At 34.1% G+C, this 23,149-nt stretch overlaps 1 protein-coding gene across 1 annotated transcript in view; it reads left to right on the top strand.

The window, feature by feature from the left end:
• Window positions 1–13,696, top strand: part of LOC108737273 — a 17,539-nt gene extending 3,843 nt beyond the window's left edge. The window contains exons 2-3 of the mRNA XM_018470014.1: window positions 7,655–7,929; window positions 13,616–13,696. Of these exons, the coding sequence (XP_018325516.1) occupies window positions 7,655–7,929; window positions 13,616–13,696 (356 nt within the window). The remainder of the gene's footprint in view (window positions 1–7,654; window positions 7,930–13,615) is intronic.
• The last annotated feature ends 9,453 nt before the right edge of the window (window positions 13,697–23,149 follow it).

The following is a 23,149-nucleotide window of genomic DNA, read 5'->3' as shown; positions in this document are numbered from 1 at the left end:
TCTGTGTTCTGTCGGAGCTGCCTGCGACGCGCTGATGAGATCCAAAAAGATCGAAATCGCGATCCGCGTCTGGCAGTTTCGACAGAATAATGACCACTTCGAATTATTTTATTTAACCAAAAATTAAATTAAGAAGGTAGAAGTTCTTGCATTGTTTTTGTTGCAATTCACTAAAAAATTAAAGTTATTAATTATTTAGCTGTTTATGTACCACTAAACTTATAATTGCTAACCTTGAAAAATATAAGTAAGAACCAGCCTGGTCATATTATTAAGTCAAAGAAAAATCTTCGATCATACAAGTATGATTCTAATGTACAGTAAGACCCCGCTTAACGCTGTTTCGGCTTAGCGCTCTTTTATTTCTACCCGGGGATTCCCCGAAATTGTGCACAGAGCTAGGTTTTATGGACCAATTTGTTGAAAATGATCCAAATTTTTACAGAAGTTCGAAAGCAAGATGGGGTCTTGTAGATGTTTTATCCACTTATCGACAACTTCTAACAGAACGCAAAAGGAAAACGTAAACTACATTAAATGCCTTCTTGACAAACAGACAGAAAATCGGAAACAGAATAGAGTGAATGATCTGACTTAGAATTTTATTTTTTTTTAATAAGAAATAAATGTTTGGTTTTATTTTTATTAAAAAAAAAATAATTATTAAATTTAATACCTAACTAATTTCTATCCATCTTCCCCTAACCCCGTTATTTACATATGTTAAGATAGTTAAGAAGGACTACAAAAGCAGGGGGTTCACATACAGGCTTTGTAATAGTCAAAGGATGAAAGGTGTTTTCTCTCTACTGCAATTACTTGAGTGAGTTTATTTTTGAATTGGGTAAATTTTCTGTATCATGGGTTTTAAAGGTGTATGTTTGGAGCACGGCGTTGTACGGGTGCGAAACATGGACAGTGGGAGCGGCGGAAAAGAAAAGGTTAGAAGCGTTCGAAATGTGGTGTTATAGGCGGATGATGAGGATATCGTGGCTAGAAAAGGTTAGAAATGAAGAGGTATTAAAAAGAATAGGAGAACAGAGAACTCTATGGAAGCCAATAAGAAATAGACGAGATAGGTTAGTAGGACACCTTCTCAGGTACGAAAGTCTAGTCAGAGACATATTAGAGGCAGAAACAGGAGTTAGGAGGGGTAGAGGTAGACCTAGATTAGATTACTCTTCGCAAATAGTTAAGGATGTGGGCTGTTCTAGTTTTAGGGAAATGCGAAGATCAGCTCAGGATAGGAAAAGGTGGAGGTGCGTCTCGAACCAGTCTTAGCACTAAAGACCTTATGATGATGACCTTTACGTATCTACGCTTCTGATAATAATTTATGCACTTACTCTTCTATCGAAATCTGACTTTTTGGAATTAAGCGATTGCTAAAACGCCTAATTAAAGAATGGAACTCTCAGGCCCGTAAAAATGAGGAAGACATAAATGATAGATATTATAAAGAAGTCACTTATACACAGAGTGTTTATTAAACATACAGTTAAACATCAAGGCGATATTTGCAGGTTTATTCTAAGAGTATTCTGATGATTTTTGGAAAGACGCTTTGCTTCGATAATGCAGGGCGGTAAATCCCATTTTGATATTTTTAAAATCAATAATGCAGCCGAAAAATGTACAGCATTTTAAACTGAAATTATCACGTGCAAGAAGTGTTTCAATGTTATCTTTTAACAGCAACTCCGATTACTAAGAATTAAGAGAAATACAGTGGGGTTGCTCATAAAATACGTTCACAAATAGGGAGGTGGAAGAGGTAGATGACAATGGGGGAAGGAGTTTTAAGAAATGTGTTTGGGAATTCGTTTGTCAAGGGGGGTCGTTGAATGTGTAACTTACGTGACAACGGATGGGTGAGGGCTCCAAAAAGGTGAAGTTCTGAGTGATGTATTTTATCGACGACCCCAATATTATTTACATTATTTTGTTTGTAATTATTGGCGAGTTTTTTACAGCAACATAGTGATGAGCAAAGCAAGAACAAGGCCAAGACGTCCCACTCTTGATATTGGTCTTATTCTTGCTCAAATACTTCTAGTCTTAGTGTTGCTAATATTATCTTGTTGTTGGTCTTGCTGTTGCTCATTTAATCTGATACTTAGGTACGTATTCTTTAATATCTCTTCTAAGGCACAATAATTGCCTTAAATGCTGAAATTTTCTGTCATACAAGTGAGCTTGTCATCAGTTTTAAAGAAGATAGTGTCAATAATGGTGGAAGTTATGAAATATCGAGAACTTACCCTTCCTCCAAGGCATACATTGATCCTTCCTCCAAAGTATAATTTGACCTTTTACGATTAGTGAACAAAATAGTACCTACAAAGTACCTGAAAGAAGTAAGAAATGTATAGAAGAAAAAATAGTTTATCCCTATATTTCAACCATATGTTTTCCAGACATAGGAACAAAGAACATTTACTCTGAGGACATTCTTGTAGATCCCTCAAACAGTGAAAAATTTTCTTTTTTTTGTATTTGGTCTTGTTCATGCATATTCGATCTTGGTTTTAGCCTTGGTCTTGTTCGTTCGATATTGTTTTCTAGGCTTGGTCTTGTTCGTTCGGCCTTGATCTTGGTCTTGAATTTTCGGGAGTCTTAATTTTTTTATCCGACTTCAAAAAAGTAGGAGCTTCTCAATTTGACTGTATGTTTTTTGAGTTTGATGTTTTTTTTTGTTTGGTAGGTCAGGTTCAAAGGTGGTCCCATATAAATTTTATCAAAATCGATTCAGTGCTTTCGGAAAAAATCAATAAAAATGAAAAATATATACACAGTTAAAATCAGGTTAATTTTTAGAAAAAAAAACAAAAATCGACTTCAAAACTATACCTACAAGTACAAAAACACAAAAAGTAGAAAATTATATTTTCATTTCTTCAAAGCATAGTGCATTGCAGAACAATCGACGAAATCATTGATGCTTTTACAATTTATAATCAGTAATTTTTGGAGGCGGTGACAGCCAAAATATAACCAAAAATAACCATAATATAGGTTATTTAACCAATTAATATATGAATGCAAAAGTAGATATTAGATAAAAGAAATCAATCAAAAAGTTTGTTGCAAAGGCAGAATTAAACTGTCCCTCTTGACTGAATGTAGTCGAATGCTTAGTCTGTGGACCATAGGTGAATATAACTAACTAAAACTATTACATAATAAGCAGGATATATGTGTGTAAGTAATAATCTAATTATATTATTTTATACCTCAATTACTTACATTTAAATTCTAATTTGTTGTATGTAAAAACCAATTGTTTCTGTTTAATATCTTAAAACGTTCATTACATTAAAAAAATAATAGCCGATTGAATTTCTTCATTTTAAGGGGGCAACCATTTGACTGGAACAATGGTTTTTACTCTCCCCAACACTCTAAACCTAATTTGGGTCTCGAAATTGTATTCTAATTGTTTGAAACTTAAATAGGTATTCAATTATTCAAATATCCAATTTACAATTTTGAATATTCAAATATTTGATTTTTCAATTTTTTAAGTATCTGGCTATCCAAATATCTGGATACTCCTATTCAAATATACCTAAGGTTAAGGTTTTCTGAGTCACATACTTGGAGACATAAGTGGATATAATTCCCAAATTCCAATTCTTTTAACAAGTGTTTGTTTTCCAATCAAAATTAATGCAATATTGTAAGTTATTTAATAGTAAGTATTCAAATCATCATATAATATATCAAGATTTCAGATATTCATATTTGAATTGAAAATTTAATATTTGGATATTTAAATATTTGATTATTCAGAGTCATGCATTTATAAAAATTCAGATATTGAACAACTACTTTGTTATTGTGTTACATTTTAAATGGTGTTGCGAATGCATTAATTGGTACTTATTTAGGTTTTCCCATGACATTAATGTCCACATATTAGCAACTAATTATTCGCTCGAAAATAATATTCACTACACTATATAAAAACTAATGTGGTTGAATTGGATCCAGACTTCCACATGCCATCCATTTTTAAGTAGTCAGGTTAGAGTCAAGTTCGACACGAGATCTTCTGAAAAACAATGACGTGACGTTGTCTGCTTGAGACGGTCGTTCCTGGATTTGTAGAATACATTCAATCCATCTTTTTTTTTATCCAATATCCACTATAAATTACCTCAAATTAATGAGGGAAAATTGTTGCTGTTGTGACACCTACGCCGGCCATCAAACCCGCCACCTTTGACAACAGCAACAATTTTTCCTCATTACCTTGAAGTAATTTATATAACCTGTTAGTAACCAGCAAATATGTGATTTTATTAGGTAAAAATACAAAAAATTAATTCTTTTAGAACAAACTTTTAAGTGTTTATATAATTTAAACCAAAAACATTATAGTGACAGCAATACAAAAGAAAAAATATGGAAAAAGGCTTTATATTTCCGCTTTACTTGTTTTCCTTTTCTTTATCATCTCCCTGTTGTCTTCTTCCAGTAAAAGAGTAGTAGTTTTTAAACTTCGTGACGAAAACGTGCTATCTATCCAAAAAATTGGCGAAAAGCTGACGGTCATTGTTACATAATGAGACTACAACATAAAACTGAAGGGCATATGACGGGCGGTTGTTGGCCATCAACTTTCGCATAGTGAAAATCAAGCTTAAACGGTTGTAGAAGTTAAGAAATATTTTGGGAGTAGACGCAGAGGGTGTAAGCCACTTATTTCTTTCTTTTAAGAGCATCATCGAGATAGAAAACTTAAAAATTTACAAAAGAATAATCTCGCCTCTTTATTTAGTTGGATTAAAGAAAGACGGACACGTAAGCTGAAATAAAAGGGATAGCAAATTGAAGTGAAATTGACAAATACTGTCTACTGCAATGCAAGTGGCATTCGGAATATGAAAAATTGAGAGTAAGACAGCTTCAAAGGGATTTCCGATTATTAAATTTCCCGACCATTCCATTGCGGAAGTCAAAATTTATGTATTCCACTGAAATAGATTATTTGACCTTTAAATAAACTCGAAGGAGAATATCAAGGTAACATTTAAGGTTACTAATTGATTTTCACTTTGAAATTAAATTATATAAATTTTCATTCAAGGATACAGTAGTAATAATATAAGAAACGAGGCAGGGGTCATTTTGATAGAAAATGAAGAAAAGGCAAATAGGTGGAAAGAGTATTGAGAGAACCTTTACGCAGGCCCTGAGTTAGGAGGTATATTAGAGAAGGAAGATAGTGTGGAGATAGATGAGCTTGGTTATCCCATAATGAGAGAAGTGTTCCATGTAGCATTAAAAAACTTAAAGAATAATAAGGCGCCAGATGCAGATGGGATACACGGGGAAATTCTAAAACATTCAGGACAAAAGGTTAGAAATGTTAAGCTAGTTAGTCACATTTACGAGACGGGGAAAGTCCCAGAGGATTATAAACTGAACGTAGTAGTAACATTACCTAAAAAGAGGGGCGCGGATAGGTGCGAGACATTTCAAACAATTAGCTTAACTTCCCATGCGTCAAAAATCTTAACTAGAATTGTACAGAGGAGGATGGAAAAAAGGGCGGAAGAAGAATTTGGGTTTAGGAGAAATAGGGGAACGCGGGAGGCCATTCTAGCTTTACGTGTAACAATAGAGGAAACGATAGAAGAAGGAAAGAGCGCGTACATAGGATTTGTGGATTTAGGAAAAAGCATTTGACAATGTTAAATTGGACAAAATGTTAAATATACTTAAAAATGTAGTGACGAGTTACAAAGATAGAAGAGTGATACCTACTTTGTATAAAGAGCAACAGGCAGTTATAGAGATGGGGCTGCAACGTAGAGAAGTAAATATTAGGAAGGGAGTCAGTCAGGGATGTACACTGTCACCGCTACTTTTTAATGTATACATCGAAGACGCAATCATCATCATTAAAGACAGTACAACTGTAGGGATAGATATACAAGGGCAAAAGATTAGTATGCTTAGATTTGCAGATGATATAGCAATATTAGCATCTAGCAAGGAGGACCTAGAGATAGCTTTAAATAAAATGGAAGAGGTACTGACAAATCAGTACTGTATGAAAATAAATAAAAGTAAAACTAAAATACCGGTATGCAAGGGAAGAAAAAGTAGGCAAAGAGCGAATATAAAGATAGGAGACGAAAAATTAAAAGAAGTTGCTGATTTTAGATATCTAGGAAGTCAGGATGGAAGGAGTAGTAGGGATATAAAGCAGGGGATAGCGCAGGGTCGTGCCGCCTTTAATAAAAAGAAGTCACTTCTATGCTCGCGAACGGTTAATTTAGAAATTCGAAAAAGGTTGTTAAAGGTATATGTTTCGAGCGCGGCGTTATACGGGTGCGAAGCGTTCGAAATGTGGTGTTATAGGCGAATGATGAAGATAACGTGGGTAGAAAAGGTTAGAAATGAAGAGGTATTAAAAAGAATAGGAGAACAGAGAACTCTATGTAAATCAATAAAAAATAGACGAGATAAGTTGGTAGGACACCTTCTTAGGCATGAAGGTCTAGTCAGAGACATATTAGCGGCAGAAGCAGGAGTTAGGAGGGGTAGAGGTAGACCTCGGTTATATTACTGTTTGCAAATAAGGGTGTGGGTTGTTCTAGTTTTAGGGAAATGCGAAGTTTAGCTCAGGATAGGAAAGAGTGAAGGTGCGTGTCCAACCAGTCTTGGGACTGACGACCTTATGATGATGATGATGAAATTTTCATATTTCAAATAACACTCCTTTGTAACCACTTTGCCGTCGTCCGCCACTCACACTGTCCCAACCAACTAAATATATCGAGGTCTACATTTATATAAATAATCTTGATGATGTAATTAAAAAAAATAAGGTATTTTAATCTTCTGTATATCCCCTCTGTTCCTAGTGGAGTGTATGATCCCCATTGTCCTAACACTACCCTAAAATTTGTTAATATTCTAGATGACATTAGAATCTCTTGTTTAACGCTTTATGATAGTAAGTCACTCCGACACACATTCTGATGCAAAGCCAGAGGGTAGAACCGAAGAACCTCCTCAATGTCTTTTTAGAAACAGGTAGATAGATGAAGAGAAATGATATGGAGACAGAAAAGAAGTTAAATATTATCTTTGGAGCGTTGCTGCCCCAGCATTCCCTAAATGATCGAAGGAAACTGCAGAAAACTTGAACCAAGAAAACAAGTAGTCAGTCGGTATTAGCGAGGGTTACCATGAATTGATATTTAATCAAAAGCAACCCTCCCACCCATAACCTAACCTTCAAGGTATAAGTAATATAGCCGTTACTTGCAAAAGGTATAATTAACGACTGTATCCAACTCGATTATGGATTGGACTCCAGTCGGACATATTGGATATTCGAAACCCAATAAACAAGTCCTTTTAAGCACCTCCTTTTCATAAAAAAGAATAAAAGACAAACTAGAAAGTTCTTTATTAAAGCGTAATTTTACAAGTTTTGCGAGAACTACACAACTTGTGAGACCTCGTGAATGAGATGCACCATTTATAAATAAGATCCATTTGAATGAATTATTTTATTAGGATTGTATATATTACTATAAGTTATTAAAGCTGTTAAACGTACTTGTGATTATGAATAATGCTTACAACTCGAGCCCAAAAACTAAAATTACGTTATCTGTAATTTTAATTTCAGATATCCAAGCCCTCATCGTTCCGGATGAGGTTCCATCGATACTGTCTATCATATATTCAAATATCCCAACGATAAAAAAAGGAACTGATTCTAGGTTGGGGTATGGATTCCGACTGGGAGACAGGGCCGATGTCCAGTTTCTTGTAGAACTGGGTCCCCAAACCAATACACGTCCTCTGGCTAATCAGCCCGACAAAAATGGACAAAATAGAAAAAGGAGTCCTCCTGACGACCTTATACGGGAATTGTACTCCAAACATTCTGATAAGAAACAGGTATGTTATTCTTTTACACCTATTTTAGATACTTTGAAACAAAAAAGGCGCAATGTGAGAATACTCTTTCAAAAAGTGTCTACTTTAAAGATACCCTCTGGTTTGCGCTAAAAGTTGCTCAGCATTAAAGGAACACGTTTATGTGAAGTACAATCTTGAACAAGCTGTGTAATGTCATGGAATTCTACAGTCATTAATTATAAATTTTTGACAAGGTACTTTGAATGAAAAATAATGAGAAACATGTAGCATATGCATTATCAATTTTTGAACGCCTTAATGAGGTGTTAAACAATATGTAGGTACGTGTAAAATAAGAAGCATAAGAAATTAAGTTATTTATTACTTGAATGTAGCCGTACCAATAATGTTATCAAAAACGACAATTTGTATTATTCAAATTTTTTCATTTGTATACTTTCACCCAATGATATACCTTGATGCTAATTTTCAATTTTCCGTCACCTAGAAGTAGTCTAAATTTTTGATNTTTTGTTTTTCTCATTCAAATATATATATGTAAAGATACTATTCTTGTTGATTTTAGGACGACTAACTATTAACTAATAACAACACTCAATTTTAACAATTTATATCTACCCCGTTTACACTTAGTAGATACAAGTTTTTACATCCGTCCTTCTACGACTAACTTTTTCACCTTCCCCTGCAGGGTGCAGGATAAGTGCCTGTTACGCAAATATACCTTGCGCCTGTGCGTGCGTTTCCAGATGGCCCTTATGTAATCAGGTTACGAACAGGGAAATTCCACCCTTCGCCAACATAAATTCCGCCCTCCGCTAACACGGCCATCCTGCAATGGAGCGCCCTCGCGACGTGGTATTATCGTTTCTTCTGTAATTTAGAGAAATTGCGAAGCAGACTTTTTGTTGTAAGACACTACTAGTTAATTATGCGTTTTTATTTAGGCCATTGTGAAGTATACTACGAAAATAATAGGACATATAGTACTTCAGTCTGCTTTCAATTCTCTTATAGCACAATCACAAAAATTATATTTCTCAAACATTCATAGCGTCATACTAATCATTGCGGTCGAAACTAAACATAAAATTGACATCACATATCAAACACTAACTACCACCTATAGCTAGTCTCGCATTAAATTGTTCCAGGTTGTTCTGTCAACGAAAATTAATATAATTACATTACAAGAAATTGGAAATTTCAGAAGTACATGCGTGACTGTGCTTTCAACTGTGCAGGTTACTTATTATACCATTTTTTTTTTACGTTACTTTATATTCGTCTGTAACACCACATTTCGCACGCTTCCAACCTTTTCTTTGCCGCTACGCCCACTGTCCATGTTTCGCACCCGTACAGTGTCGTTCTCCAAACATACACCTTTAACAAGCTTTTTCGAATTTCTAAATTAACCCTTGCGCTATCCTCTACTTTATATTCCTACTACTTCTTCCGTCCTGGCTTATCTGACTTCCTAGATACCTGCAATCGGCCACTTTTTCTAATTTTTCGTATCGTACAGTTGTACTGTCTTAAATGATGTTGATCGCGTCTTCGATGTATAGATTAAAAGCTAATGGTGACAGTGTCCATCTTTGCCTGACTCCCTTCCTAATATTTACTTCTACAAATTCTATATATGCCCTTTTTCTTTTTTCTATCGTTTTTTGTATTGTTACCCGTATACCTCCAGCGTTTCTCTATTTCTTTTAAACCCAAATTAGTGATTACTANGTAGAAAAGGTTAGAAATGAAGAGGTATTAGAAAAAATAGGAGAACAGAGCACTCTATGGAAGCCAATAAGAAATAGACGAGATAGGTTAGTAGGACACCTTCTCAGGTACGAAAGTCTAGTCAGAGACATATTAGAAGCAGAAACGGGAGTTAAGAGGAGTAGAGGTAGACCTAGATTAGATTATTGTTTGCAAGTAGTTAAGGATGTGGGTTGTTCTAGTTTTAGGGAAATGCGAAGATCAGCTCAGGATAGGAAAAGGTGGAGGTGCGTCTCGAACCAGTCTTAGCACTAAAGACCTTATGATGATGACCTTTACGTATCTACGCTTCTGATAATAATTTATGCACTTACTCTTCTATCGAAATCTGACTTTTTGGAATTAAGCGATTGCTAAAACGCCTAATTAAAGAATGGAACTCTCAGGCCCGTAAAAATGAGGAAGACATAAATGATAGATATTATAAAGAAGTCACTTATACACAGAGTGTTTATTAAACATACAGTTAAACATCAAGGCGATATTTGCAGGTTTATTCTAAGAGTATTCTGATGATTTTTGGAAAGACGCTTTGCTTCGATAATGCAGGGCGGTAAATCCCATTTTGATATTTTTAAAATCAATAATGCAGCCGAAAAATGTACAGCATTTTAAACTGAAATTATCACGTGCAAGAAGTGTTTCAATGTTATCTTTTAACAGCAACTCCGATTACTAAGAATTAAGAGAAATACAGTGGGGTTGCTCATAAAATACGTTCACAAATAGGGAGGTGGAAGAGGTAGATGACAATGGGGGAAGGAGTTTTAAGAAATGTGTTTGGGAATTCGTTTGTCAAGGGGGGTCGTTGAATGTGTAACTTACGTGACAACGGATGGGTGAGGGCTCCAAAAAGGTGAAGTTCTGAGTGATGTATTTTATCGACGACCCCAATATTATTTACATTATTTTGTTTGTAATTATTGGCGAGTTTTTTACAGCAACATAGTGATGAGCAAAGCAAGAACAAGGCCAAGACGTCCCACTCTTGATATTGGTCTTATTCTTGCTCAAATACTTCTAGTCTTAGTGTTGCTAATATTATCTTGTTGTTGGTCTTGCTGTTGCTCATTTAATCTGATACTTAGGTACGTATTCTTTAATATCTCTTCTAAGGCACAATAATTGCCTTAAATGCTGAAATTTTCTGTCATACAAGTGAGCTTGTCATCAGTTTTAAAGAAGATAGTGTCAATAATGGTGGAAGTTATGAAATATCGAGAACTTACCCTTCCTCCAAGGCATACATTGATCCTTCCTCCAAAGTATAATTTGACCTTTTACGATTAGTGAACAAAATAGTACCTACAAAGTACCTGAAAGAAGTAAGAAATGTATAGAAGAAAAAATAGTTTATCCCTATATTTCAACCATATGTTTTCCAGACATAGGAACAAAGAACATTTACTCTGAGGACATTCTTGTAGATCCCTCAAACAGTGAAAAATTTTCTTTTTTTTGTATTTGGTCTTGTTCATGCATATTCGATCTTGGTTTTAGCCTTGGTCTTGTTCGTTCGATATTGTTTTCTAGGCTTGGTCTTGTTCGTTCGGCCTTGATCTTGGTCTTGAATTTTCGGGAGTCTTAATTTTTTTATCCGACTTCAAAAAAGTAGGAGCTTCTCAATTTGACTGTATGTTTTTTGAGTTTGATGTTTTTTTTTGTTTGGTAGGTCAGGTTCAAAGGTGGTCCCATATAAATTTTATCAAAATCGATTCAGTGCTTTCGGAAAAAATCAATAAAAATGAAAAATATATACACAGTTAAAATCAGGTTAATTTTTAGAAAAAAAAACAAAAATCGACTTCAAAACTATACCTACAAGTACAAAAACACAAAAAGTAGAAAATTATATTTTCATTTCTTCAAAGCATAGTGCATTGCAGAACAATCGACGAAATCATTGATGCTTTTACAATTTATAATCAGTAATTTTTGGAGGCGGTGACAGCCAAAATATAACCAAAAATAACCATAATATAGGTTATTTAACCAATTAATATATGAATGCAAAAGTAGATATTAGATAAAAGAAATCAATCAAAAAGTTTGTTGCAAAGGCAGAATTAAACTGTCCCTCTTGACTGAATGTAGTCGAATGCTTAGTCTGTGGACCATAGGTGAATATAACTAACTAAAACTATTACATAATAAGCAGGATATATGTGTGTAAGTAATAATCTAATTATATTATTTTATACCTCAATTACTTACATTTAAATTCTAATTTGTTGTATGTAAAAACCAATTGTTTCTGTTTAATATCTTAAAACGTTCATTACATTAAAAAAATAATAGCCGATTGAATTTCTTCATTTTAAGGGGGCAACCATTTGACTGGAACAATGGTTTTTACTCTCCCCAACACTCTAAACCTAATTTGGGTCTCGAAATTGTATTCTAATTGTTTGAAACTTAAATAGGTATTCAATTATTCAAATATCCAATTTACAATTTTGAATATTCAAATATTTGATTTTTCAATTTTTTAAGTATCTGGCTATCCAAATATCTGGATACTCCTATTCAAATATACCTAAGGTTAAGGTTTTCTGAGTCACATACTTGGAGACATAAGTGGATATAATTCCCAAATTCCAATTCTTTTAACAAGTGTTTGTTTTCCAATCAAAATTAATGCAATATTGTAAGTTATTTAATAGTAAGTATTCAANATTTTTTTGTATGAAGTTCCGAGGTACACGCCCTACCGTACACTTAACTTCATATTTTACTTATTAACATTATTTTTTTGCATGAAGTTCAGAGGTACACGCCCTACCGTGCACTTAACTTCATATTTTATTTATTAACATTATTATTTTGTATGAAGTTCCGAGGTACACGCCCTACCGTACACTTAACTTCATATTTTACTTATTAACATTATTTTTTTGTATGAAGTTCCGAGGTACACGCCCTACCGTACACTTAACTTCATATTTTACTTATTAACATTATTTTTTTGCATGAAGTTCCGAGGTACACGCCCTACCGTGCACTTAACTTCATATTTTATTTATTAACATTATTATTTTGTATGAAGTTCCGAGGTACACGCCCTACCGTACACTTAACTTCATATTTTACTTATTAACATTATTTTTTTGTATGAAGTTCCGAGGTACACGCCCTACCGTACACTTAACTTCATATTTTACTTATTAACATTATTTTTTTGCATGAAGTTCCGAGGTACACGCCCTACCGTGCACTTAACTTCATATTTTATTTATTAACATTATTATTTTGTATGAAGTTCCGAGGTACACGCCCTACCGTACACTTAACTTCATATTTTACTTATTAACATTATTTTTTTGTATGAAGTTCCGAGGTACACGCCCTACCGTGCACTTAACTTCATATCTTACTTCAAATAGCAGTTATACACTATTTAATATTACATACCCTTTTACTGACTGGAAGGCCAGCATCCTAATTGTTCGTGAGCAGCCACAGTAATTTTGTCACCTCGTTTTTGCAACGCATGCCTCTCGTTCGGAAGTAGGGTTCGGGCAGTATATGGACCTTTATACGTAGACTTCAATTTACTTTCACCAGCAAGCTGAGAATCGTTCACAGTTACCAGGTCTCCCACATCAAACAATCTTGCAGTAAGTCTCACTGTGTTAAACCGCTGAGTCTGCTTTCGTGCGCTACTTCCTATGCGTATTCGTGCTTCCGCAAGAAAGTTTTGGAATGTTATCGATGTGAATGCAGCTTCTCTATCGGCGATGATTCGGTAGAGCGTGCATCGAATTCGTCTAGTAATTGCAACAATTCGCGTTGCGACTTGGGTTTTTGTATATGCAGGGTGGAACGTGCCTCTGCGTTATGCAAACCGTATTCGATCATGCTCAATATGTTGTTCCACGGCAGCTGATCATGGAATCTGCTAATGCTCCGCAGTTTTTGATTCCAGTATTCGCACGATATGTCACAATCGCGGCTTCTCAACGTGGCGGCCTTATATGCGTCTCTTGGTCAGGAAAAGCAACGGTAAGGTCAGTACAAAAGTTTTCTCAAGTGCGGCACAGGGGTCTCCAGTCGCAGCAGTAGCGATAACCGCGATTTTTAAGTGCTTCACTGGCTTTTGCTATCATCAAATTATCGCTTGCATTCAACTCTTCCTTGAGCCTTTGGGCAACGCTCAGCCATTCCTCCATGAAGGATGCGCTCTTATCTGGATCGTAGTCCGTCAATTTAAACGATGTGTACATGTGACTAGCTACGAGCGATCGCGCGTTTGAACTTTCGGCTACGGAAACGTTGGGCGTTGGCGACGCTGACGCCGAAGTTGCCATCTTTGATTGCCGTGTTAACTCTGCGAGCTGTTGCTGTTGCGTAGCTTTTAAACTAATCAACGTTTCCTGCCATTGTACTTTCAGTCTCTTGGGACTTGGTGATGAGGACTCGTCTCTTTCAGATTCCACTACTACAGCATCTTCGCCTTCGAAACAGGAACGATTCTCTTTGGCCATTTTAGTAACTTATTTTGGTTTTGTTTTTACTTCTAGGGCAGCGGAAAACTATCCCACTCCTGATGTAAAGATACTATTCTTGTTGATTTTAGGACGACTAACTATTAACTAATAACAACACTCAATTTTAACAATTTATATCTACCCCGTTTACACTTAGTAGATACAAGTTTTTACATCCGTCCTTCTACGACTGACTTTTTCACCTTGCCCCTGCAGGGTGCAGGATAAGTGTCTGTTGCGCAAATGTATCTTGCGTCTATGCGTGCGTTTCCAGATGGCCCTTATGTAATCAGGTTACGAACAGGGAAATTCCACCCTTCGCCAACATAAATTCCACCCTCCGCTAACATATATATATCGAAGAATAGATAAATTAGTTTTATATGATCGTCGATGATCTTTCACACATATTTACGACATCAACGCAAACGAAGCTGTCGCTAAAACCTAGTAATTTATAATTTAATTGTAGCAGTATCACCTGTAGTCAAAATTCGACCACTAGTGTCACTTTACATTCTAGCACTGAAGCACTGAATTTTAGTAATTGATATCACTAGAACTAAAATCACCCTGTACTTTTAGTCATAAGGAGAGTTACACAATAAACTTTTTTATTTTTTTCAACACGTGTATCTTTTCTTTGAAACCATTATACGCACACATTATACTTGCGAAATGCTTGGCTGCAAGAGCTCGAACTTTTTAGCGAGCGTTAGCAGTGTGACCAGTCGTCCCGCACTCTTACTTATCCGATGTTGAAACCATTTCATTTTGCCATGTTATTTTACATACAGTTTTTTCTGCATTACATGAAAAGTATTCTTTTGTATTCTAACCGAAGGTACCATTACGCTAATATAGCTAAAAACCCAAAAATAGGTATCAGTCAAAACTGACTACATTAGAAGTGAAGCTTTGTATGGTGTTTAATGAATTTCACTAATACTAATCACTAATGTCATTCTTAAGTTGAAAAAATAATAAAACGTCGCGCTCTTCACTAGACCACACACTGCCTTACCGCTTGAGGATAAACTAAACATATTAAAGTTGCTTCATATAATATTTCCGTCTCTCTGATCCATAGTCACCGCAATTATTAAGAAATCTTAAGACCATTTGCTTACGTCGTCCCAATTATATGAATTTCACGTTTTTCTACAAAGAGTAAAAAGTCTTCTTTTTCTAATACTTGTACATGTTTTCCAACTTATATTAAATTCCAACTCCTTTTCTAGCTCCCCATCTGACATCAGGAATGCTTCTAATTTAGAAATTCTTTTTGTCCTAACCTGAAATTCTTTGTACACCACTGTACATGTCTTTGCTGAAGAAAATATTATTAACATCAAAATGCTCCAGTACCATTAACCTTTTAAAGCAATAAGTAATATTTGTTTCTACTTTACTATAGATTCTAAAACAGAAAAAATTAAATTTTAGTTACCTTTAGTTATTTTATTTTTTAGTACGCATTTCAATTAACCAAAACTCACAATTTAACATTAAATTAGGTTATTGGGTAGTACATCAAAAATGTTAACTGTTCATACATGCCCATTCGCCATGTTGCTACCTAAAGAGATCTTTAATTACTAATGTAGATTACCCACTACAAATTATATTTATTAGTATTATATAACAAGAAATATATTGTAGATATTGTATCTACGAAATTATGTTTATCTGCCCAAAACTTAAAGTTACAAGGCAATAAATTTCTGTTTGTTAACTTTAATATACCAATTAGCTTTATCTCGTAAACATATCACTCATTTTTATTTCTCAATCGACTGTAAAAGTGAAATGGAATTAAGTAGGTTTTGTACACCTTCATTATGTTTGACATTTTTGAAGGATTTCTATTATGAAAAACGCATAATTCTCTTAATTATTAACTTAGTTGCTCGTTTGTGGCAATCGAAACGAAATTGTGTAATAAATATTGCTGGTTAGTTTTACCAAATATCCTTATTAATTTGCCAGATAGGTAGATACATATGTGTATAGGTTGGTGAGCTTTCTTTTTTGTTTAATTAAATGCTTTATTTATTTCATTAGGTAATGATTTTTTAGTTCTTTATTCCTATACCATAATTTTATTAAATCACATACAGTTTCTGTAACACAGCATAAAATTGCCCTAGAAGACGACTATTGATGCCAATTTTGAACTAGTACTTAAAAGATGCCGATACGTTGAAAAATAACACCGAATCCTTTTCTGTTTACTCTGTTACATCTTTCATAAAAGCTGCCTCGGTACGTACCAACTGTACATACTCAAGAGATGCCGATACATTAAGGGGATTCAGTAGTACACGCGCCGTAGAGTAAAAACATGCTTATCGGTTCTAATTATCATGAGTTTAATATTTGGAACAGGGGTTTGAAATTTTGTAGTAAGATAGATAAAGCTTTGCTTTAAAGCTTGTCGAAGGCCATTTTTAATTTTTTTAATTTCTACTGAGAATACGTGTCCTACAAAAAGCATCAACTTTAAGCACTTGTAAAAGCTTTTAATGACGATATTATTGAAAAAAAGAACGTATCGAGTTAGTGTGAATCTTTGTCTGTTACCATACACAAAATCAGATATTTATCTTGCAGCGTTAAATCACAATATTTAGAATAGAAACCCATGTTTTCGGAAAAATTCACGCTAGGTACGAGCGGTCGATTGCGATCAATCCCCTTAATAAACGACAGTGAATCCTTTTCTGTTTACCGATTGCATCCGCGAATAATGAAATTTTTAACCGCGAATACAAGAACTGGGTTGCAATTTTTTAACCGGCGAATAAAGAAACCGTGAATAAGGAAGTTTTACTGTTGGAACCTAAAAATAATATCAGTCTTTAGTTCTGTGTTCACTGAACTCTCGCAGGTCTACCTAGATAATTCCTAATTTCAATAAAACAACAGGAAAACGTATATCGTAACTTAATAGGATGTGCTAAAACTGCTAGAAAAATTAAAATTAATCGAGAACAGGATTTTCAGACATCCCCGAAAACGAATATTTCCGACAAAAACTGATAATTTTTTGTAACTGTGAATCCAATGCAGCGAGCTTTGATATAAATATCTTTTATAGAAAAGAATTTTTAAGCCCTTAAGATAAAATTACAAACTTTTTGGTGTAGAACATTTGAATTCAATATCAAATATTCTTACAAACATTTAAGACAAAAAAAAAGACAAATGAAAATACCGAAAAATTGATTCTACTGTATCCACCTGATTACAAGTTCTAAGAGCTTACGCGGTTAGAGACATTAGTTGATATATGCTCTTCTATGCAAGGCATCATGAATTTAGCTGCTAAATATAAAACAGATATTGGGGAAGCTTTTTGTCTTTGTCAGTTAATATTACAGCGAGCTTTTCGGTTTTTTAGTCTACTTGAAAAAGTTAAAAATTCGACCAAGTCCATCATTAAAAAGGAGAGGATTGTTGCCCTAACGATAATAAAAAAAGACCTTTGCGATGTTCTTGACCTACACGATTTGTTTTCGGGTTCAATTCTTGGCGAAGCTGTGACAGCAGCAACAAACAGTTTTACCTCTTCAACTTGAGGTAATGTATAGTGGGATAAAATTAAGTTTATTTAACATTAATGTTTGATAATTATTTTTTATTTGTAAATGCATATTTTTGGGTGTGTGTGCGTAAAAATTCAGTTGGAAGAATAAAGTACAGTAGTTGGCTATTCGGTTACGTCCTCTGCCCCGGAAACAGAATACTTCGCTAGGGATCATAATCGGAACAAAAATTTTTGTACCATTAATTTTCTCGGTGCCTAATTGGGACCCTTCATACTCCGTCTGGTGGCAAAGCATACCACTAAGATGCAGTAGAAATGTCTATGGACCGTAGTGTTAATCGTAAATTTCTTTAATATTATGATAAAAAACTTTGAATAAATTAATGAATGACCCATTATGGAACCTTCGAAGATTTCACTTGGTGCAAAAACCAAAGAAAGTTAATCTTATAGTAAAAGGCTCCAATAGTACCATCACTAAAAATATTCAACTTTCTTTTCATTGCTTCCCAATTAGACAGTAAGATAGAGTCATAAAAAAGAAACAATATTTTACAGTCTGCCAATAATAGGGAACATCTTTACAGCCACAAGCTGCAGAACAATTGTATTAAATAACATGGATAACGTATTAATACATATTTAAACATTAACATTAGTTTGCTAAAACAGAAACAGCTTCTAATAACAACTTTTTACAGCCTGCCATTCATTTTCATAGAAGGCAATTCTCTATAATATTTTTAAAGTTTATTGGTAGACGGTTTTCTTAAGTGCTATATTTTACCACGTAATTTTAGTTTGTATAAACATTATGTAACTTGAAACAATTTTTAACAGTCTGCCAAGAATAACTTAAAATAACAAACGATTTGTCTGTATATGTATATGAAAGGCATATTAGTGAATTAACAAATTTTGTTCCCATAACTCGGAACAATTTCTTACGGTGTATAATTTGTTTTGGTATAAACTTCGTAATGCAAAATATTGATTAACTTGAACGGTACACTAATAGAACTTATTGTAGCGAGCACGAGTGTGTTTGTGTGAGATCGGGCACACGTGTGCGTGATCGGCTTATCGATTCGCCGACTAGCCGCGGGCGTCTTTTTTCGTGTACGCCGTATTTGTAAATGTGTGTGTCGTACCTGCGTTCTGGGAAAGCAGTGAAACAGTTCAAAGAAAAAATAAACTATCCGGATATTTCCAGTCTGTTCCATAATGTAAACAAAAGAGTATTTAAAGGAAGAGACGATCGCCGAGAGGCAAGGAGAAATAAATTAACCGTTGCAGAAGTGAATCGAGAAATAAATTGACAGTGGCAGCAGTGAAATAAATAGCGCAGTGAATCATTCAAATCATCAAATTCATCACCTAAGTTTAGTAATAATTTAATAGTGTTTTTAAGTTCTTTAATAATTAGTGTAAATAGATAGTTTTGTCGTTATCAGTCTTAGAAGTTAATTTTGTTAAACCAACGAACATTACATTATAAATAAAACTGAAAAATTGTATTCAATTTGTAAAAAAAAAACAATAGTTATTAACAATGTTTTCCAGTCTGCCTTTTTTTCCTTTCCTAGAAATGTTAAGTTATCAAATAGACAAACTGTCAAATGGCAGACGATTTACAATGGTACAAGTGTCAATATAATGTAAAAAAGGTTTAGTTTCTTCACGATTCAGACCACTCATCATATGTTCTAGAAATTAATCAATTTTCATTCTGCCATTGTTTCCCTGTGTTATTTAGTTATTAAATACACTAAATATTGAATAGCAGACAATCTGTGATGGTGCAAGTTTCAGTTTTATGTGCCTTTTGACAACACTTACATATCATTGTTTAAAACAAACGAAACAATTTTTTTTCAGTCTATTGTTGTCAATCAATGTATGGGTATTAAACAGAAAAAATATTTATTTTAAGAATACTACTGTAAATATACTGTGAAATGTATCAAATCTTGCTAACGTTACTCTGAATTATTCTTTGCAAACTGTTAAAGCTTATTAAAACATAATTTTTATGTAAACTAATATTACTATCGTAAAATCTTGTAGTTGAGAAAACTGTCTGCCAATAAGTATTGCCTTCTATTGAAATGAATGGCAGACTGTAAAAAGTTAATGTGATAATTCATTTTCGAACTTTCATCCACTACAAACTACCTCAAGTTAATGAGGGGAAATTTTTGTATTCCTGTTGTCGCACCTTCCGTCGGGAATCGAAGCCGGGACCTTTGGGTTTACGCACCAATGCTCTGACCACTAAGCAACGAGAAATGAAGTGATCTTATCTCTCGTTGCCAAAGGTCTCGGGTTCGATTCCCGGCGAGAGTGTGACAACAGCAACAAATTTTCCCTCATTAACTTGAGGTAGTCTGTAGTGGATAAAAATTCGAAAATGAAATTTCACATTAATTTTTCATATTATCCACTGTTAAAAATTAATTATGTCAAACTGTAAAAAATTGTTTTGAGAAGCTGCTTTTTTGAGCAACCTAATGTTAATGTTTATACATGCATTAATGCGTTATACATGTTATTTAATACATTGTTCTGTAGCTTGTGGCTGTAAATATGTCCCCCACCACTGGTAGACTGTAAAAAATTGGTTTTTTTCTATCGCTATCTGACAGTCTAAATGGCACTTACTATCTTGTATACGTAAAAAATATGTTTGAAACATTTTATAAAAAATAAATCAAGCAGATATTTGGATGATATCAATTTGCTCATCATTTTGGTGTAAGTAAACGATTATATTTTACCAAGTAGGCAGATATTATACTTATTTTTAATATTGAAAATTTACTTTATTAATTGAATCTGTACAAAAGCATTAAAAATTTTGGTAAAAACAAATTAAGCTAACTCCAAACTGAAAATACGTTATGATTTTTTTTAAGTTAGGGCCTTACTTGTTCTAATAAAGTAATGTTGCAATAATATGTTTGCAACGGTCACCTAAACCTGCTTTGCATGAAATCCTACAAATGGCGCGGTAAGCGTCATCTGTAGTACAGTGCTACATTTAGTGGAATTCATTATGCTCAACAAAGTCCATTTAAATAGATAGATATCTACTTGCTGAACTGAATCCACGGCATAGCTCACCACTACGTGATAGACACGTTGCCAAAATCGAATTTCTTTGTTTGCTTTGCATTAACATTGCATTTAAAGACATTTCACTATTTATTTCATGTGGATTAGAAACAGAAAGTAGTAAAATTCACTTTACTATAATGTCCTATTTCAGACTTTTTTCCTAATTTTATGGTATGACAGGCATTAAATACACGCTCCCCTTCAAGGAAACTTATTTTTCGATGATTTTTGTCAATCCAATCATATTATTCTACTGATACTTATCATTTTGTCGCATTTTAAATAATTCACAATTTCACTATATATTATAGGGACTATATATCATACCACTCGCCGCCATGCTTTTTAAACTCCGCCCATTTGACGGATCCCAATTGTTTACTGAATCTATTTTATTTGCTGACGATGTAACGTATGTCATACAAAAATTATAAAATCGTAATAAATTATTTCAAACAAATTGAACGAAGTTATCTACTGTTTTCGACACTAATTCTCGTTGAGATACTTACTAATAAGACAATACACCTAGAAGCATTTTGCTTTTATATTTCAAAGTTTGGAGGCAAGCAAATGCTAGAATTAATCAATGTAGATGAAATTTTTACTTTTTACAGATTACCAGTGGAGAAAAATGGCTTGAAAAATGGAGTGAAAGTTTCAAATACGTTGATGGATCAGGAAAACTTCCCTTTACTGCTAAGCCAGGATTAGCAGCGGGAGAGATTGACGCCAAGTCCGTAATTCCACCCGATGGTCAATCTGAAATAGATCGTAAAGGATCAATACTTCGTGAACTACAGGAGGGAAGGGAAGAAAAAGCTTAGACGATGAAAACGCTTTATCAAATTTATTAAAACTTATGGAAAGAATTCAGGATCAAATCAGTTTTGAAAAGCAAAAATCTGCAATTTCAAGTAAAAGAACAAATGACAAAGCGTCGAATGACTCGTCGAACATTAAAAAAGAATATGATAAAAATGAAACCAAGAAGGATGATTTAATAAAGCTAACCGCACGCAGGATAGCATCTACTATTCAAAATGCTTCTGTAGCTGCTTCTGCTGTAGCAAATTTTCCTGGTAGCTTAAATAAGCTTATCGATTTGAAACCTACTACTGCTGCTAGAGCTAGGTCGGAAAAAGAAAGAAAGCCGGAAAAAGAAAAAAGGCCAGAAAGAGAAAAAAGGCCAGAAAGAGAAAATAGACCAGAAAGAGAAAATGGGCCAGAAAGAGAAAGAAGGCTAAAAAAAGAAAAAGATGATATGTTGATGTCAGCTGCTCACAGAATAGTGTCAACTATTAATAATGCTTCAACTTTACTTTCTATTGTTGTGAATCCTCCTGCATCATTTATAATTAATGAAATAAATGAAACTGCTAACGATAACTTAAACAAAAATGGGGATAGTATTGAAGTAGAAAAAGGTACAATAATGGAAAGGGGTGCCCAAATGTTGGCATCTGCTGTTAAAAACGCATCTACAATTATTTCCGCCTTTCCAGATCTTCCTAATCAAAGCAAAGATGATTTATCCAAGAATGCACTGGATCAAGAAGACCCACATATTTCTTATATACAACACTATTCTGATCGCCGTAGATCCTTAAAACATCAAACTGCTATTAATAATATCGACAGTTCCAGCAAAGCAGAATCAAAACCCCAGAAGGATCTACAACTTGACAAGAGCAGAAATGTCAATCTGACGGAATGTAGTGAACCACAACAAACCAAATCAACAAATTCAAATTCTCGTGTACCACACCCTAACGAAGGTTTTCTGCAATATATATTACGTAGATTAGGTTATTATGACTATCTTATGAGCTACGTACCAATCGTACCAGAAGCAAGAAGAGAAATAATTAAAGCAAATGCAACACAAAACCAGTAATATACAAAGTAGTCTTTCGTTTTGTTCTGTTGTGACGGTCTGTAGAAATTATTGCAGTTAAAAAAAAATTAGAATCAATTGTTTTGTAGTAGGTACTTGCCATTTTAATCGTACTCCACCATTTACAGTCGCACTTTGTAGATATCTGTACGTTTTTGTACATATGTATAGTTTGATAAAATTAAAATAAAAAGGAATATTTAATATGGTTTTTGTTCTAGTTTGATAAATGACTCTTCTGCCAATCTGACCAACAAACGAAGCATTTATAATCTAAGAATATTATCTTTTATTAAACAGTAGGTATATGTCACAATTGACACAAACTGAAACGAATAGCGTAAGTTATACTGAGTGTTTCTGAAATAAGTAGCAAGCTTTGAAGGGTGTCATTTAGATGCAATAGGG

Source organism: Agrilus planipennis, unplaced genomic scaffold (assembly GCF_000699045.2).
Source record: "Agrilus planipennis isolate EAB-ADULT unplaced genomic scaffold, Apla_2.0 scaffold136, whole genome shotgun sequence".
In the NCBI taxonomy this organism is placed as follows: domain Eukaryota; kingdom Metazoa; phylum Arthropoda; class Insecta; order Coleoptera; family Buprestidae; genus Agrilus; species Agrilus planipennis.
Note: the sequence above shows the minus strand (reverse complement) of the source record. Positions and strands in the feature narration are given on the sequence as shown.